Here is a 20,728-nt window from a genome sequence, read left to right as displayed (position 1 = left end):
AAAATCAGGAGCCCTGCTTACTATGTTCTTAATCCACAACAGTGTGGTTGCCAGATTTTCTTTGTAATTTTTTAAACAACAACAACAACAAGGAAGTGTTTACTTCACCAAGAAAATTTGTTGAGCAAGCAAGAAAAATCGTCAAGCATGGGCACCAAATACTATCTTTTCAGTATATGCAGGTGAAAAAACCAGGGACAGGCTGGTATGGATTTTTGAGTTACAGGCTGTAACTAAGTAGGAATAATATCTGCCCACTGTCTTACACAGCAGGCAGTTTATAACGTCCTGCCTTAGAACTAACAACTTGGAACAGACCCTTCAGCAACCTAACTTAAGAACTCAGCTCACTCCTAAAATAGCTTCCTATGATGCTGCACATGCAACCCATTTTGCTCCCTGAACTCAGGGACAGAGTCTAAACAGTGTATTCACAGCCACAGACATTACTTAGTGAAATTTGTACATGCAAAGCCATATGCATAACCTATATGGAAAGGTAATTTGTTACCTAAATATTCTCTTATACATTCAATTTCTCTAAGTCTTTAGTCTGACTCATTATTTATATTCTTTACATTTATCAAGTGCAAGTCTTCTAAGCTCAGCTTTAACCATCAATCCATGTGAGAATTACCCATCTGGATTTAAACATTACTTTATAAAAGCATGGAAGAGAAAAATGAAACTATTCAGACATCAGTCCCCAAATTTTTGGAATCTATCCGTCACTTGTTCAGCCACCCATAATTAACCCATCATCCATTGTACAGTTCTGTATAGATTGATTTTGTGGTTTTGATAACTCATTAAGAAACCACAAATATGGATTTTTAAAATTTTAAAACATAAAAGGCATCTTACTTGAAGAAACTTTGCTATCAATTCAATTCCTTCGGAGTCTAGCCTAAAAATAACAACAACAAAAAAAACAATGGAAATATTTATAAAGGCAAAGTTAAAATGCTGTCAATTGCATAAAATGATACTGATCTCAAAACAAGAATGTAATTAAGAATTAACGAAATCATATGGAGTGTGTGTGTGTGTGTGTGTGTGTGTGTGTAAAAGGTACCTGGATACAGGACATCCCGGTATCTCAAAGACTTGCTGTAAATACATAGTTTGTACAAGTTATAAATGGCAAATTAATGGACAAAAATACCCTAACCCTTGAATTGTTTCTCTATCGCCTGACACAGCCATATGTACTTGGCTGTATGAATATTCCTTTAGGAAGGTATTAGCAACTGAATCTCATTTTCTTTAACAGTAGTAAGCAAAACTATCAGATATTCATTGATGGCATATTTCACATTATTAATCTCAGCCAGAAGCCATTATTAATATCAGTTTACAGAAAGACGAGTGATCTTTTAAAGGACGTAATTTAACATATAACAGTGAAGTACATATGGAAACTTATTCACATGTACAAATGCATGTAGCCACTGCAGGTGCAAAAGTTTTAATAATGAATCATAATTACCTTGGTGCATGGTTGATTAGAGGCTGTGGCTTGTATTTGGGAAAGTTGTAGTTCCTAAATTCATCATTGGAAGAGATTCCTGGCCATGTTTCTTGACATGGAGTCCCTGTATTCAAAGAAGAAACCGAATCCATACAGATTATATTATAAATACAGGTCGGAAATTAGCATTTGACCTTGTAACATAAAATAGAGAAGAGAAAAACTTCTGTCAATTTGCTTTGCTGTACAGATTCAATTGTGTACAAAATAAGCAACAGTATGTTTATACATCTTCATTCAGCTACATGTAATGCAAAATAACTTCCCCTCATTAAAGAGGAGACTTGTCCTTTATAGTAAAAAATTCATTTTCAGAAGAGTAATGTTACTGTTAAAAACATTAAATTTACCAAGAAGTCTAAAAATTAAGTGCAATTCATCTTCAACAGTTGAACCAGGAAAGAGAGGTCTTCCTGAAGCCATTTCGAAAAATATGCATCCAACACCCCTTTATGAACACAAAGAAAAAAGAAAGATAAATTAGTGAAAAATAAACTCTCTTTAAACTTTCAGCTTTGCCATTAAACATATTTCTCTGTTGCAAACATTGTAAGAGATTAAAAGTAAAACCAAGGGCTGACAATTACTGAACAAAACCTCTGCAATACCTAGATTAAGCAAAATATGCACATAAAGCCAGGGAATGCCTGGTAAACTTGACTTCTGAAGTAAATTTTTAATCAATATAATACAACCATGTCACAATAGATGCAAATATTCAGTATCACTGCTGGGCATTTTAGTCAGCAAAAACATAAGCAAGGCTATGTCTCGTACCCCCCTCCCATGCAGAAGCCTAAGGTACTTTCATTAGTCTTCAAAAAGTAGGAACAATACTCCCCACTGACTGCATATTTTAAATGTAACCCTATAGAAGTCATCTGAAGCTTCTGAGTAGTGATACAATAATATTGAGCTACAGGAATTTGCTGACATGTATAATACTTTACTTAACTAGGAGCAAAAATTAAAATTATAAAACTAAACATACCACATATCAATTTGAGTTGAATATTCTGAAGATCCAAGAAGAACATCAGGTGGCCTGTACCACAATGTGACAACTTCATTGGAGTAGGTCTTTGTAGGAACGGACTTTGCTCTAGCCAAACCTTCATAAAAACAACAAAATGTAGTTATGCAATTCTCCTAATTATGTTTACTTCTACACACTTTTGTTTCTGCTTCTTTTGGTTTTTTTGTTTTTAGCCAAGCAGTTTTAAGGGATGCAAAACAAAGATTTTCTACATGAATGGAATAACATTGGCCATTCACAACACACCAACCTTAACTTTGAATGAAATAATACTGATAAAATACTGAAATAATACTGATAAAATATGAGGTAAGCATTTTTTCCTGAGTATAGAGTATCTTGGCCAGTGTGAGTTATGATGGTGCTTAGTATACTTTTCCTTATTTTTAAATCCTTATGGTTTCCAAAAAATGATTTTCTCTTTAGAATCTTGAAAATACAATACAGAAAGATACTGTAAATTATAACAGAAGAATGGTTTATGAACCCAGGCAACAGACTATAAATGAATTATCAGCACAACCCTTGAATGATAGCTTATACTAAATTATTTAAATAGGGTTTGACCAAGACTTTAAGAAGGAACATTAAATTATAATGGACTGATACAATACAATACTATCACGTCAAGTTAGATTTATATATTCAGTATCGCAACTGTGCAGTCATTCTGTAATGTGAATTATTTTGTACTACTTAAGTATAGCATTTTAAACTACTGAATCATTCAAAAGTCAAGTCTACTCAAACAATGAGAACCCAGATGATAGGATACCTTGTTCTAACCTTGTATACAAACATTTTGACATCAACATATACATAGATGAAAGTTCTCATCTAGCTGATCTCTGGATAGTTATATATAAAACCATGTTCCAGGGGTTTAACTCCGCTAAAACTGGCATAACAGGTTGGAACAGTTTATAATGATAATTGTTCCATCTAGCTATACCCTTCAAACAGCAATAGCTTAAAAAGGCCCCATTTGCTTGGCAATTCAGGATATAGGTAACACTCCTCAGACAACACAACAGTGATCTATCGGACAACTCTGCAAGATTAATTTATTGGAGTTTCTCGGGCCCTAAGCTGAAGGCAGCTATCTGTCCTATAAAGACTGTAGTACCAGCTACAAAAACACTAATAAAGTTACTCTTAAATCTCAACTTTATACATTCTCCGTGAACATTTGCTCCCATTTTGATGACCGTGAACCACCTGTATCAGCCAAAATATGTATTCCAGTTCAAGACACAGAAACCAGTCTATCTGCAGCACAAATATATAACTGCATTCAACCCCTGGCCACTTGCCTCTCTAGATGAACCATCATTGGTTAAACAGTGGTTTGTGGAATATTTCTTGATGCCCAACACTTGCCCAACACTGAATTCATACAGGACTAATCAATATCTAGAGAAATTCATAAAAATGTGAAGGGTAGAATTCTGATCATATCCTACATATGGAAAGTTGGTGTTAGAAGTGCTTGATTACTGTTAAAAAATGCATTAATAATGGCTGCCACTGCTGAGAATGCATGGGAGGGGGGGCAAAGAAAGAGAAGAAAAGACTGAGTTATAACCAAACCACTTCATTCTGAAAATATGGTACAAGTTACCTGGGACAAATTAAAAAAAACCCACAACGATTGGAAGTGGACATATATGGTGACATATCAGATAGGAAAAAGTTCCTTAATTTAAAATATCAACTGAAAAAGTATAAAGCAGGTACAAGAGCCGTTATCAGCTCTGAGTGGGGAGAAGGCTACAAAAAAATGATACACAAAACTCGAATGGCAAATAGAACATATTCAAATGGCTATGAGAGTTAATACAACCAAATACATTGTTTGTGCACCCTCCTCCCCAACTCTCTTAATATTAAGATAATTAATTTGTGTCAGAGAGGGAAAGATGGAGGAGACCATAATACAGTGGCTAACATAAGGCACAGAATAAACTCTCAATGTTTAAGGAAGTGTTTAGCTGGAAACAAACAAAAACCCACTGCAGTTAAACAACAGAACTGTTAACTAAGGGAAGTGAAGCAAACAGAAGTAGCTAGATGACTTTCAAAAAGTCAAATGACAAGTCTGGAAAAACAAAAATATTCCCATAACTTTAAACACATGTATTAACTGCTCCCAGGGGCTTGGCTAACAGGGGCATTCACACCAAATGTGTGTTTTTTTTTTTTTCCAAGAGTTTCCATTTTCAGGGACAGATCAGGGGTACAGTATACTAAAGGTATCAGAGCTGTCACAAACTCCAGTGGCAGAAGGGAGCTTGTCTATTGATAAAGTATGGTTTTCCATTTCTCAGTACCCAAGCAATAACAACAAAGGCAGGATCTTGCCAGCCATATAAAGCTAGTCAGAACAACACTATCTTGGCTTCATTTACAGTCTGGAGATACACAAAGGAGCGATGTCATTGTGTGCTTTCAGTGGTTAGCTTTCTGTCCCCTATGTGAACAAACGCACTTGCAACCTTGCAGAATCCCAGATAAAATACAGTATTAAGAAAACCTTGGAAATGAAGGTAAGTCAAAGAAAATATTAAATAAAGCAAGAATTTCAGTCCATACCAAAGTCTGCTAGCTTTAATTCTCCTTTCTCATTAATGAGTAGATTCTGTGGCTTTAGGTCTCGATGTAGCACCTTCCGCCTATGACAGTATGCCAAACCCCGCAGAATCTGATATAAAAAGAGCTAACAAAGAAAACATTAATACAAATTAGATTTTTAAAGAGGTTAATGGATAAATGTACAATGCTGCATGTTACACTGACCACAAGAGCAGGTTTTTGGCCACTGAAGAGCAATTATGTTGCTCTATTGCAAGCGAGACAAAAGCCTTCTTAAATAGCAAGTCACTTTCCCATGCTAATGTATTCTGAATATCATAACTACTGTTTACAGATGTAAGGCCTATTTATGCCACCCAGATAATATAACATTATAATGCAACACTTAACTCAAAGATCTCAAGAGAGATTTATTTTGTTTCACAGAAGAGAATCAAGGAGCTGTTTAAATAAGCATTTACTAGCATATCTAACGACACTAATGATTTTCCACACGATGCTCTCTGACCAAACTGACCTTTCCTTCTGCCCTAGATCTCTTTTTAAATGCAACTCTGTTCTTCTATTCCACTGTGCAAAGCTATGGCAATTATTTTATTCTAAGGCAATAGAGGAGAAAACCAGAAGATACAATTTGATTTTACCTCTAAACATCAGAGAACTATCAATGGGGAATATTAGTATCATTATCTAACATTATAGTTTCCAATCTAATTCTGGCCTTTTCCCTTTGCATTAATAACTCAATGAAGATGCAGTCATGCTCTACCTTTTCCTGTTCCTTCAAGCTGGCAAACCACAACCAGCAGCTACATGTTAATGAGTATTAGTGCTTTACATAAAGAGCAGCTGCACAATGAAAAAAGTCTAGTGTTAAGCAGCCTACTCGGTGCACTATGGAATTTTATAAATAATTAATGCTCTACAATTACCCCTGCATATGTATGGGGGTAAAGGAAAGACCCACCCTTGATGCTTCTGGCTAGTTATAGTGGACAGCAGGTAATTGATCTGGAAATACAGAAAAGATACTTCTGTAGAGCAGATTCGTTGTGAATTAGGCACTTTCTGTATAGAGACATTATAATTATGGGCATCAAATTATAGTGATACATGCTGTTACACTGTAACAGTTACATCTGCATATTACTCTACTGATAAAAATGTAGCAACACTGCTCCAACTTCATCCTGAATGAAACATGGGTAAACATCACAGTGATTTAATTAACTTCTTTTGCTACAGGAGCATACAGGCATAACAGTTATAACAGCGGACATGTTCTTCCCCCACTTTTAATGTGGTTAAAGGTACATTTGTCCACAACCTTTGGAGGGAGATACACTGGGAAACTGTTATAAACATTTTTATCATGTCAAATTATTTTTGTAGCAGATGACAGCACCAGTACATTCCTCACATAACACAGACACACTTGCACTGCTGTTTATATCTATTTATCTTATTTTGCTTGTATGACAATGGGATTTACGTGCCCTAGAACCAGAGGAACTGGGATCACCTTTGTTAAAAATGCAGGTTATGCAGCAATATGCCTTGCACCACCTACTCACACCCATATTGTTACACGACTGTAAGCATACATTTATACTGTCTTCCTCCTTGCCACAATCAGGAAAACAAGCCCTGCTTAATCACACCTTGTCCATGTGTACCCAAGCCCAACAATTAGCTAGTGCTATAGAGGGATCCTGAGCAAGCGTTCCAATACCCAAAACGGTCTTCAGGGATGAGAGACCTTGAGAGCTGTGTTCTGCTGTTCTGGGCTGCACAAACTGGGACCTCTCGAGCCATTTAATCTACATAACTGCCAGCCTTTGGCGCACACAAACCAAAACAAGGGTGAGGTTTATTCTTAGCAGCTGTCCCAGGGCTGGCAGTCAGGTGGCCACTAAAGGCACCTCAAGTGATGTAGGAAGCACTCTTCCTTGGAGACAGACATGTCATCTCAGTGCACAAGACAACTGTTACTGACCCTTCAGTAAATGTGCTTCTTTGATATATGTAACAGTTAGTGTGGATCAAGCCTTTTAGTGGAAGCAATGGGGCAAAGACCTAACTGCCTTTAGATGGAAGTGATTTAAGTTATGCAAGGGATTCTATGGCCTGGTTGCCTGCAACAGCAGGGGACTGACTCAATGACCTAGGAAGTCACAACAGGTCCCACATGCACATACCCTTTACACATAAGATTAAAATCTTTTGGATAGCAATATCCACTGGGCCACATCCTGTACCTCCTCAAGCTCCTATGAATTGCATAGAACTGAGGGCAGGGTCCCAGCTGCTCCCAGCTCTTACAACATAAGGCCCACATTAGGTGGGAAATCTGAATGCTGTGGGGGAGAGTTAGATCATAGGATCAACATTGAGTACAGCATCTTAAAGAACTACAATTGTAAGGTAAGCGTAACTGGCTGTGTCCTTCCACGTAAAGCAGCTGAGGTGGTTTCCCAGCACAGAATAGTCTCACTGTCCCAATCTAAGCCTTTTCTGCATCCCATTACAATTTGTTTCTGCAGTGTAAAACTAGTCAAAACATACAGAACGGTTCCTCTGTCCATCCTAGGCTAACACTATCAGCTCTCTACTTCAAGGACTACTGCAAGGGCCAGTGTCATACCTGAACCTTTTACTCAGTTGAGCCACTCATTTCATTTTAAAATTACTTGTTAGTTTTCAAGGTAGGACTACTAATTGAGCAGGATGGCCTTCCAACTGACCCTTCAAGGAGCAAACTGTCCTGTTACAGTAAATAACCTTTTTTCTTAGAAAAAAAATCCATGAAGATTTTGATTCCATTGTGGGTGACTGGCAAGCAGTGTTTTCAGGATTGCAGGAATGAGCGCTAAGAAAATCAGTTAAACAGAGACAGGAGCACTGCTCTCTAATATATGGCACTAGGAGTCGCAGACAAATCTGGATCATGATAGGCAACGGGTTTGAACTGCAGCAAAACAGACTTAAGTAAAAGCCGGGGAAAAACTTCCTCAACTAACAACAACAAGAAAATGGAGCAAGCTGCCTTGGAAGCTGCAGAGTGTCCTTTACTAGAGGTTTTCAATAAACAGCTAGGAATGGCTTAGGAATAACAAAGCCTGAATTTGTGGAGGAGGTTGGCCTAGTGAAAGTCCCTTTCAACTCTTTGGGGGCATCCACATAAGTGTGCATGGGTGCTTTACGGATCCTCAAAGGTTTCTGAGTTGGTGCAAAATGCACTCTGTGCACATGGTTTGGTTCTCCACGCTGCATATTTACAGCATGGAGCCAAATTTAGATACTGGGAAATCCTGGTATAAAAAATAAAAGTGCGCCAACAGAAAGTAGCGTAGCACATGTGGCAGCAGCATGTTGCCCAAAACTGTAGCGTGGTCAGACAGAGCCATGCTCTGACTGCTAGCCAGGGTCCATGTGCCGAGACTGCTGCTGCTGGAGCTCTTGGAGGCCTCCAAGATCCCAAGTAAGGCTACTGGGGGCCAGCACCCAGGACAATTTGCTCCACACCAGAGCACACATGCAGGGACATTCCCTGGGGACAAATAGCAGCCTCACAAATATATGCTGCTGCTATTTTCCCTGGGGAAACGCACATGTGCTCTTGTTTGGACGCACCCCATTATTCATGCTATAATAATGCTTTACAGTTGTAAGAGTCTTTCTCCTTATTGTAGCTGTGCAGATCCTAGAAACTGGAACACTGGAAACAGACTAAAGATTTTGCTCGAGTAAGCTTTAATGTGCAAGAGTTATAGCCAGAAGCGGATAACATTGTGCAACATGATGAGTTATCGCTTTAATCTCTGCAATGAAACAGCAGTTGCCAACGTAGCTAGTTCCATGGCAATCATACATGCATTTAAACCTTTTATGTTGTAGGAAGGATAAGTGTGAAGGTGGCCAAAATGTATGAGAAATCAGGAAGATCCAAAGAATACTGATATGAGAAAGGAAGTTTTCATATTCAATTAATTTTTGACTCAACTTCACTGTAGCAAGAAGGTGGAACCTGGGCTCATGCTTGTCCGAGCAGGAAAATTCAGACACTTTGCACTAGGTCTGGTGGAAACATATCTATTAACAGATACCTCCACTGACAGAATATGGAATCAGTGCTGACACTGATCATAGCTGTTTAAAGATTTTGGCTTATCAGAAAAACTGCCAACTCACTGCTGACTTGTATTAGGTGCAGGGCTAAAGAGTAGCAGCCTGTAGGCAGTGTCAGTTCTACAACTTGATTGCTTTGTTACATGTAGGAGAAGACTGAGTACCCTGGTTTGTTTTTGTAGCATATTGCTGACAAATGTCCATTGCTATACATCCTGCTGGAGTGCTGAAAAAACATCTGAAGGGCAGGTGCACAAAGCACTCCATCCCAGATAAATCTCTAGCATCATTGTCTAGCAAAGGGATGTCCCATTTATCAGGACTGAAATTAAAAGGGAGTCTTTTATCTATCTTGAAGTTATGAGTTTGTTGATCGTCTATTTTGCTTCTATTAACTCTATTGTCTGTGATGAAATAAAGGATTATTTCTCATGGTTCACCATGAGGCCCAGCCACATGTACAGGTTTAGAGCAGAGTTCTGGCTTAATAAGAGTTTCCTCTGATCAACTACATGTCCAAATAAAGGAAGACATGAATATTCTTTTTCCTTAATTGTAACATTTCAAGCATGAGGCACGGGGTGAAAATTGTTGAATAACAAAATATCTGACAGGCAGTACTTGTAACTGGAGGCTACCCTAAATTACCGGTACTTCATATAGGCCAGATGATTTGAACTGGAAGTCCAGAGCTACTTCAGTAGCACTCAACCCTGCACCCCTTTAAGTCAGGGGTAGCAATTATTTTGGCTGGAGGGCCACTTAAGTTTCAGTACCCCCTTGAGGGCCACACTTCTCTCTCTTTTTTGCCCCTATTTCCACACCACCTGATCACACTGCTTGGAGCTGCAGAACGCTCTGATCCCCAGCCCACCCAGAACTGAAGCATGCCCCAACCCCCACCCTGTCCGGAGCTGTAGCATGCTCCAATCCTCACCTGCTGGCCACATCCACAGTTTACACCACCCCCCACCCAATGTGCTGGAAGCAGCCCTGGGCAGGTGCTGGCATCAGCTGTGGAAACAGCTGGCAGGTTCTGGGTGGGGAATGGGGCATTTGCCCAGTTCCACAGCTGATGTCACCAGCAGCCCTGCCCTCCCACCTGGTGTGGTGGAAACAGGTCGGTTCGCCTGGCACCATCCAGTGGCCAAAGCTGGAGACTCCAGCTGCCTGCAGGCCAGATCCCCTGAGTTCATGACCTCCTGCCCCCAGGCTAGATACAATCAGCTGGCAGGCCACATCAGGCCCACAGGCTGTATTTTGCCCACCCCTGGTCTTGTCTTACACAAGTATATTACAAGAGAACTCAAGTCGCAAAGAATTTACAATCTTGTCTCAACAAATGAATACAACAAACACCAGTCGGAAACTCTGGGAAGTCAGATGAGAGCAGCAGTTGTACATTTTATTTTCCTATTTCAAGAAGAGCAAAAATAAATAGCAGACAAATGTGCAGTAATCTTAGCTACAGTGATCTAATTTCCTCTATAAAAGAAAAAGTTATAAGTTAATGAAAGCCCTATTCAGCAAAATAATTGGCTTGATATCTCTGTTGTTCAGAATTCAAAACCAAGCTAAACTGACCTAAGGGCTTGATCCAACTTCCCATTTAAATAAAATAGGCCCAAACATGCAAAGAAACACGTGGGTTTTTTTAACTTAAGTGAAAAACAAATTTTAAAACCTTAAAATGTAGAAAGTAACTTCTACATGATCAGAAAAAAAATTCTGAAAAAATCAAACAGTTATCAAAACACTCACTTTTACATTGTGCATACTCATGATGTTACCACAATCATCCATGTACTGCTTTAGGTCCTTGTCCTGTCCAAAAAAGAAACCAAACAGTCACCACTGCTTAATATAATTTTTGTGACTATCTTATCTGCATATGGACAAAAATCTTGTCAGATATCTTACGTTTTGCTTTTTTTCCCTAAAAAGACTCCTCGTTCTGCAGAAAATTTTGAGATATTTTATCACAATATTAAATACCTAAACATGGAAAACTCCCAGCTATTTCTGTTAATTATACTGCATTTTAAATTCATTCTTCCTCCTCCAAAGTTGGTAATTAAGTTGAAGTTTATTTCCTTTTCAAGTTACATGGAAAACTACCAAGTTTTTTTGTAGTAAATCAACTACCATGATTTTTTTTAATTACCTGAATCGATTCCATACACAGTACAAAGATATAGTTAGATTATGCTCAGTAAATATATCTGTAATGTGGAATGAAAAAGGCTAAAATGGCGCACGTGTCATGACTTTGATTATGTATACAAGTGCTTTGGTGCATAACTGTTATATTCTCAGCCAACTGTTTCCTACAGTTCATGTCCTTCATGCAGGTGAGCATTTCCTAAATTAGATGGCATTAAATTACTTACAGTGCAACTTTGAAAACAAAAGATCAAACGCCAAACAATTCAGAATTTGACAAAACATGTTTGGACAGGTGTTTTCTTGGATCAGTAGTAGGCAGTTGTGATACGTAGACTGGAAGTATTTACAAATGTCATGTTAAAACTGAAAATGAACTATTTGTTTAGGAGGGGCCTAAACAATCCCACACTTCAGAGACTTCTGCTGATCAATTGTAGTGGCCTGGAAGGCGCTCTCTCTCTCTCTCTTTTTTTTTTTCCAACCACCGTGAAAGGTGGGAGTTTTGACTGTAAGCATGCTGGTGCTCCTGGCAGAGTATCTTGTTCTGTCAAAAAGGAACTGATTGCCAGATTTGGGGAGTGGGAGGAAATTTCTCTCCCAAAGTCAGATTAGTAAATTGTTGTGAGGAAGGGTTGGGGCTGGTTTGAGGCCTGCGTGTGAAGTCTGGTTCTCTTCTTGGGATTTGAGCACACATTACCCATATAACTTTCCTGCCATTGGAGTGGCAGGACACTGGTGATATGCCAGTCTTTCTTCCTCTGTCTGACAGGCCATAGGGTGGCTTGCATGTGTTTTCATTATCTGCTGCATGAGGTACAGGAATGGATAATGCTTAGGACTCTTTGGATAAACTGTTTCCTGTGTATACAAGGGACTAGAGCCAGACCATTCCAATCCCATGTTTCTAATTTTGCATATTATGATATAATTAACTTTTGGTTAAGAAAATATTTGTTTTCCAGACTTAATGCAGCATATGCAAAAAAAAAAAGAAAAAGCAAAAGCATGGCAGCAAGACTACTAAGTCTTGTATTTTAAAGAAAAATTATAGAATTATGTTTGTGTTTCTACAATAAGAATAATTAACACTTTCTAAATAGATACACTAAATATAAAGCTTGATTATTGTATTAATACTTACCAGATACTCAAAAACAAGAGTCAAAGATTTGTCTGTGTGAACAATATCATGCAATGTAACAATATTTGCATGCTTTAGGTCTTTTAATAATGACACTGCAAAAGAAAAAAAATAGAATTAGAACTTAAGAATGGGATCAGAAAATACTAAATAGCAAATTGATTATTAAATAATTCAAATTTACAAGCTTTTTGTTTAGACTCTTTTGTAATTCAAAGAACTACCTTTCAGAATGTAAGATCTCATACCACAGTTAGCCTTGCATACAAGCAGGTAAATGTCCAAAACTATACTTATTAAAGGCACACTGTGGAGAAGACTGTACTGCACTTTTCCTTACCTTCTCTTATGGCTGTGCATGGTGCCCCTTCTTCATGTTCCAGTCGGATTTCTTTTAGAGCTACTAAGTTCTCTGTCAATTTACTTCTTCCCTTATATACTGTTGCATAAGTACCCTGGGTAGTAATAGGGGGAGAAAACACACACATGAAACTTTTCCATTTACAGAAAGTCCAATTAGAAAAAAAACCTACTAAGCAAAAAAACAAAACAAAAAAAACCCAGACAGGCTCATAACTGGTGCCACATTTTGCTTTTTCCAACTCTGAAAATCAGGTTAAAAGATTCTGAGAGTATGTAAATGACTTCAGTATAGAGTACTAATACCCAAGGCAATTTTAAATTAACTAGGTTGTGAACTGGTAGTAATCTAGCAGCTGGAGCAGGATAATTTACCCTGTCAAGAAGACAAATTTGATTTAAAAGCCAGCTTGGGTATCTTCCAACATTAAGACTGCTTTTAGGGATGTGCAGAACAGACCATCTAACAGAATGAAGATATTTTCACCCTACAACTCAATTTTGCATGAAAATAGTTACGGAACACAAAATAAAGTAAGAAATTATTTTTCCTGACACACCTTTTTGTATTTGCTTGTAAATTTCAAAGGTTCCTAAAAAATAATCTTGCATTATTATAAGGGGGTTTCCTTCGTCAACAGAACACTGAAATCACTGATACATAATATAAACCATGCTGCACTTTCAACTGTGGGTAATAGTCTGCAACTTGCATTGTTCATTGCGCTAGGCAGTAATACAAATGGGATAACATACATCTGTACCAGTGCTGATGATGACACTTATTTTCCCCAGAGATGCGTAACATTACACCATGTAACAGAGCCATCTAATATACAACAGGGGCAAATTAAACCAGATGCATTTGGAAATGAGTGAAACATTACATCTGAGAAAGAGAGGATTCATTATTGCAATATCAAGCAACACAATATTTTCCCCATTCTTTCTTTTCACAGCAGCTATGAACATAGCATCTATTTACTGTACACTGCAGATCTTGATAGCAACTGTCCAAAAAGAATTTGTAAGGGAGTCTGTTTTTTTGTTGTGCTCAAGCTCCAATGCTCTTCTTATTTGTAATATCTACATACACAAAAAATATCTACAAATATACAGTGTGTATAAGAGCAATTTGCACATTATTTTATATTTAGTTTACTCATAGAGACATAGATGTAGTGGGGATTTATAGGGACAAATACTTTAAAAGGTAATTTTTTTATTTTTAAGTTTGAAGTAAATAAAGCATATATTCTCAGCAGCACTATAGATAGGCGACTCCTAAAGAAAATTATACAAACCTCTCCAAGTTTTTCCAATTTGATATAAGTTTCCATTTTCCCAAATCCAATTTCTGACTGCAATAAAAGCAAGAGATGATAAATAAATCAATAAATACATAAAAATAATGAGTGACATCTCACTTACATTTCACCTATTCAACAATCAAAACTTTGTTTCGCAGAAAATCTTAAAGCATTGAACCATAAAGTGAACTTACAATGTTATACAACTTCGAAAACTGTTTTAGCACATCATTTTAAGGACTTGTCATACCATGCCAAATCCTACAGCTCAGCCTTTCAACCCATCACCTACCTTTGGAGGTCTGGATATTAAGTTGAAGAAGGTAAAATTCAGAATACCTTACCACCCTTCCCCTCCCAAATTGTTTCAATTATTTTAATTTTATCACTGTTGACATCATATTCTGTATGGTGGGATGATCTTAGAATGTTCTACACCTCTTTCCTGCTCAGTGTCTCTAACTGCTGTTTTTCTCAAAAACATTTAAAGATCTGTTCTTCTCTTTTTGGGCTTATAGCAGGCCCTGATCCCTTGGCTTGTTTTCTCCTGCCTTCTTTCTCTCCCCCTCTGCTACTCACACATTTGATACTTAAAAGTAATGATCTGGGGTGACTGTTAGGTAATTTTCATATATTACCATTTTAAATCAGCTTCGCACAATGCATGCAGCCTGCATAGGATCAAAACATACCCATTTCCAGGGTTTTGACTTTATAAATAATCAAACAAACAGTAAGACTAAAGAGTCTAAACCAGACCATCTCTCAAGGTCCGGCTGCTTTTTCCATTTCTAATCAAGGTGGCTCTCCATGTCAGACTTAACTTTCTTCTTCCAGTGTGCTTTTCCCCTTTTGTACTCCTACCTGAAGGGTGTTTCCTACAGTGTTATAGCCTCACCATGTGTTGAACGATGAGACCAGCTTCAGCACCTATTTTCAGTGTTCCATTTGCCCACTCAATCATAAGAACATTATACATTGCATTCAGTACAGAGATACTGATCATCAGCATTTAAGGTCGCATATAGTTTTCCTTTATAAACTCAATGTATATTTTTCTTAAGTTTGCACAGGAACTACATTTTGGGGAGGCTCTTTTTATATACAGGAGAGTGAATCTTCAGAACACCAGTTTTGTTTCAGCAGAAAAAAAATGAATCCCAATTACTTGTGCTAGGGTCCCTGGAAAGTTCCTAAAACACTCAGAAAAGATAATTCATCAGAAATCCTGGGGGTTTAGTAGCTGTGCTAGAATCCAGGTGAGGAGTTTGAATACACTTTGGCTCATTTTAGAATTTTTACTGTATATTTTCTCTCTCATTTATTCTGAGAATTAAGTCCGGAGTAGTCAACAATCTTGCAAATGCAGAAAACAAAACTGGGGGTACATTTGTCATTTATATTACAACAGTGTCCAGAGGACATGAATGTTGCTACAGTGGAGGTCAGGCATAAGCAGGATGAAGAACCATGGAACACTGATTTACCTTGTCCCATTTTTTCCATTCCCTGCAAAGCATGTCTGAATTAGCACTGCATCAGGGAAATGTAGTTGTTCTAACAGTTGTGAAGATATATTAACATGCATCATTAGCTACCCAATTTAATATTACATTAAACTGCTTCTGAAAAACAGTTTGACAGCAAGCAGCTATGCATTCCAACCAAAAGCTTGTAGAGCATTTCAGACGAATACAATTTTTCTCTAACATTATCGGAAATCAACCATTTGGTAGACTGAAAGATGCATCTATACCAGGGCAGATATTCTGTAACAGTCAGGACTTGCTGCTTTCATATTTTTGCACCGTGATATAGATATCTATATATATATCTATATATCTATATATATCTATATATCTATCTATATATATATATTTTTTTTTTTACCTGAAGACCACTCCCTGAAGAAAACTGTCAAACTCCCTAAATTACTAGACAAAGCCAGTTTTCATTTTATTTTCAAAGGGTGCTTATACTATTTACCAATCATAAAATTAGTTTACATGCTGCAATACAAGTCTAACCTTAGGACTTCTATACACGACTGGAAATTCCATTTATACCTGATGAGTCACTAGAAGTGCCCAAGATGTTACACAACTGCATATAAAACACTGCACTTGTTAGTACATGTCAAAGCAGTAAATGAACTATTATACATGACTATTAACATTTTGCAGTAATCTCAGTTTTATGTTTGAAAGAGGACAGAATTCAGTCTAAAAGGTAACCACTCTTCATCATTTAATTTTTAATTTCTACTAAACCTTGAAAAAAATTACTACTCTGCAAGCAAGGTAAACTTTCAATCACAAGCCCAGAATACTGAACTTCCTGAAAACAAAATACTTGTACATTTTTAAAAAGCAACGCAGACTGACAGAAAGGAAGGAAAATGCAGCACTTGCATGCCTGTAAACCAAACGCAGCTAGCATCTCTCATGTTAGACTCACAAGCACCCAACACATCTTTAAAATATAGAAGAACAACAAAAACAAAACAAAAACACAAAGAAAGCCTTGCAACAGAAATGTCATTCCAAATGTGTGCTCTCTGTTCATTAGAGGGCACTGTTTTTCTTAGTTTAATTCTAAAGAAGACAGCACTAAGCCTAGAGAGCTTTACAACTTGCATGTAATGAGTATGGTATGCAGATGCAAAGAAAAAAAAAATCAAACTAAATATTATAATCTAAACCTAGAGAGGTTACTTGAGTACACTATTAAATCAGAAAAGAGAAAGATCCTAAGGCACTGTACTGGTCATTGCTAGCATGTCACTAATACCATACTATTCAAATGATTATGGTCAATAATCTACAAAGTACTCAAACAACCATTTATTTAAACAAAGTGCCTCAGTGTTTTCAATAGTCTGTATGCCACCAATACTTAGATTGATCTTTTTTTGGCTGAATACTGGCAGCATACAAGTAAAATGTACCACAGAGCTTTAATCTCTAGTGGGAAAAACTATGTTACTGCACTCATTGCTTGGTTATGGATATTATTTATTTGGAAAGACAATATTTACAGTTAAAACAAAGATACAGCACAACTAATTAAAATCAATCCAGCATGCATATTTTATATAGTTTCACAAGTACCTATTTATTTGACACCTAGGAAACTAGAATATTGTCAGGGTAAATCAAGAAGTTAGATTTTATAAAGCTGTCCAGTTTATGTTTTTACATCAAGAAGTACTCCTGACAACTGACACAGAGAGTTGATATTAGGCTCTCTGGATCTGGTTCTACAGTAAGAGTTGAAATTAGATCAGTAACAAATGCAAAATTACTAGGGCTGTGTGAAGCTTCAGTCCCTGATTCGATTCGGTGGAGATTCGGCCCGATTCGGTGGCCGAATCTCTGAATCCGAATCGAATCAGGAGACCCTTTAATCGCTCCAAATCGATTAAGAGAGATTCGGAAAAATTTGGCAATTCAGACATTGACACAGCTTTAAATGTTTTTTCTATATACCTCAAGGTACCAGGTGGCTTGTGAATGCTGAGATGCTGAGGTGGATGGAGCGTCCCACAGGAGCGCGGGGGGGCTCCCTAGCACGCTTGGCAGCAGACCCAGAAGTGGACCAGAAGTACTTCCGGTCCACTTCTGCTTTCACTGCCGAGCACGTGGGGGCCTCCTCATGCTCCTGTGGGACACTCCATCCATCCTAGCATTGCAGTATTCAGAGCTGCGACTGTTATGCCTCAAGGTATGTAGAAAAAACATTTAAATCTGTGTCTATGGCTGAATTGTTGATTCTCTGAATCAGCATTGAATCTTCAGATTTGGCCGAATTGAATCGGGGATAGTGATCCAAATCCACGAATCAAATCACTGCCCCTGATTTGGGCCGAATCCAAATCGAATACGACCCGTTTTGTACACCTCTAAAAATTAATATATTTGATGATCTATGTGAAATGAGCTAATAGTCTATTTCCTATTACTTAAGACAGGAGGTACTATAACAAGTGGAATAGAAAATAGTAAGATTTACCATATTTATACCACAATTAGACATGCACACCTCCCCACAAAAACCTTTTAAATAAAAATACAATTAACTCAATCTAATTTTATATGGTATTTCATTTTTATTAACTAATATTCTTTAGTACCTAAATAGGCCTCTTTTTTTTTCCCTTTGCTTTTAACCAAAGCGCATATCTAGAATACCAATGTCAAAACAACAGCAAGAACAGCAAAAACTTGACATGGTAAAAAAATCCAAGTGCAAATTTCTTTTGGTCTGTGATGACTTGGGTACAAAATATTATTAGTGTCATAGTACCTAGGAACATCATAGACTTGGTACTGTACAACACATAGCACGGAGACAATCTGGTCTGAAGAGCTTACAGTTGGAGCTGGTAACATGGAAGCCAATGTGACTTTTGTTTCTGACTTCAATAGATGGCCTTAATAATAAATGAAGGGAAGAAAAGTCCACAAAAGAGACAGAGGGAAGGAGAGAGAGAAAGAAAGAAAAAAGGAAACTGAAAGGGAAAAATATAGTTTTAGCCAGTATGGTGCTGAGCTTTTCCATTAATTTCAACACAGAGTCAAAGATACTCAAGAACATGCATGATCAAGCCTTCAATCCAATGGAAGTAAGAAAAACATATAATATACATGCATGGTATGTGAAGATGTGAATGGAACTGGGACTTTCTAAAAGAGAAGAAGTTTATTTGGCAAGATAATATAAAACTTACTAGTGATGCTCTACGAGAGCGTCGACTCATCGGCTGATCAAATGGTGGGCTATTTATCTGCAACTTTTCTAGATATCCATCAGGTATTCTGATGTCTGCAGGCAGCGACAAACGTTTGTTCAGATCCTAAAGTGAACATTATTAGAAGAAAATATCAATTCAGAAATGAAACTCAGGTTAATAAAGCAAATTTTAAAAAAGATTATTCTATAATTAAAAATAATTTGGGGGAACTATTTTTCAGGAAGCTACATTCTCCTATCACATATATGACCCACATGCTTCAGCAAATTGCTAAAATGGAAGATAAAGATAGTTCAGGTATATGAAAAATGACTATTTTAATAGAATGAGTTGAATGAAATACCAAAAAAATGGTAAAAGCATGTTAACTTTTAAAAATACTTTGTTTCAATAATCTATGATGCAGAAAAAAAAGCGAATCTGAGATTGACAAAGAAATCACTTTGGATACAAACAATGAAATCATAGTGTTTTCTCTGAAGAATAAAGGTATCTCAGACTTTGTAACCTGCCTCTGTTTTTTAAAATGTAATTATTAAAATAAGTTGGAAATAGGTTTAATCACACACATTCAGTTTCCACCTTGTAGTGCCAGAAATGAAATTATTTAAGCAAGAGGGCTTTCTCCATCAAAAGAATCAAATACTTAACAATTTAAAATGTAAAATTTATTTTTTTGACATATTTACTGTTTCAAGTACTTCTTGCTATGTGAACTTTTAGAATGGTGGTGGATCAACCCCTGGCCTGCGAGTCAGATCCGGCCAGTGGAGCCATGCTGTTTGGCCTGTGGGGCTCCCTGGGGTCTGGAAATTTTGTAGTTGGGGAATGGTAGCTGCATTAATTGCCAACTTTCTTGCTGCCACATTTCCAAATCCATGGACTTATCTGTTAGGTAAGTGCCCATCTGGATATGGCATGCAGGGTCAGGCCAGTACATTAGATCATACTGACCCCGTGTGCCAGCCCAGTGCGGGATCTGACCCACCCTGTAGACCAACCCTGCGCTCCTAGTTCAGCCCACAGGGCTGGAAGTTTGGGCACCGCTGGCTAGAAAGCTGAGCTGAGTAAAATATGTGAGGTTTTCTGTTTAATTACATTCTTCATTAAATTTTGCTCAACAACAAAAAGTACATTGTAAACCAGGTATACTGCAGCGAAAATTACTTAACTTTTGGCAGACGTAAGCAGAAACAAATAACATACTGTATTTACTTGAATATAAGATGAGGTTTCCCCCCTTAATCAGCATGGGGGAAAAGCCCCTTGTCCTATATTTGCATACAAAGTGTAGAGGGGAGCAGGCAGTTGCCATGGCTCTGATTTTGGCCCTGTGCCCCACACTGTGTAGCTTCTGCCTCCTCCCTCCCCCATACTGTCAGGCCCAGCTTGGCACTGGCTAGGGTCTCTCTTGGACATGCAGCACAGAATTCCTTTCCCTGCCTGGCCAATCAGCAGTGCTGACACTGCTGCATGGCCAGGCAATGGCTGAGCTTCCATGTGCTGTGCTGTGGGAAAAAGCATCCCAAGCAGCATCTGACTTTAAGAGGGGAGGCAGAGGGAGGAAGAGGCAGAGACTGGGGGGGAGCTGGGTACAGGTGGCAGGAAGGCTGTAGGGAGAGAGTGGGGCAAAGGGCAAGAGGGCCACCTGCCCCCCACCCCCAGTCACTGCTTTCCCGGGGGGGGGGGGGGGGGGGGGGGGGGGCAAATA

General features: G+C 38.0%; 1 protein-coding gene across 3 annotated transcripts in view; it reads right to left on the bottom strand.

Annotated features, from left to right (window-relative positions):
- CDK17 (cyclin dependent kinase 17) overlaps positions 1-20,728 on the bottom strand; it is a 79,605-nt gene that overhangs the window by 5,900 nt on the left and 52,977 nt on the right. For all 3 annotated transcript variants that reach the window (XM_025213434.1, XM_025213435.1, XM_006031774.3), the window contains exons 4-13: positions 18,994-19,119; positions 14,259-14,315; positions 12,935-13,049; positions 12,595-12,689; positions 11,049-11,111; positions 5,160-5,283; positions 2,523-2,643; positions 1,882-1,979; positions 1,490-1,595; positions 865-907 (exon numbers count right to left, since the gene is read on the bottom strand). In XM_025213434.1, the coding sequence (XP_025069219.1) occupies positions 865-907; positions 1,490-1,595; positions 1,882-1,979; positions 2,523-2,643; positions 5,160-5,283; positions 11,049-11,111; positions 12,595-12,689; positions 12,935-13,049; positions 14,259-14,315; positions 18,994-19,119 (948 nt within the window). The remainder of the gene's footprint in view (positions 1-864; positions 908-1,489; positions 1,596-1,881; positions 1,980-2,522; positions 2,644-5,159; positions 5,284-11,048; positions 11,112-12,594; positions 12,690-12,934; positions 13,050-14,258; positions 14,316-18,993; positions 19,120-20,728) is intronic.

The sequence above is a fragment of the Alligator sinensis genome, unplaced genomic scaffold (genome assembly GCF_000455745.1).
Source record: "Alligator sinensis unplaced genomic scaffold, ASM45574v1 scaffold154_2, whole genome shotgun sequence".
Lineage (NCBI taxonomy): Eukaryota > Metazoa > Chordata > Crocodylia > Alligatoridae > Alligator > Alligator sinensis.
Note: the sequence above shows the minus strand (reverse complement) of the source record. Positions and strands in the feature narration are given on the sequence as shown.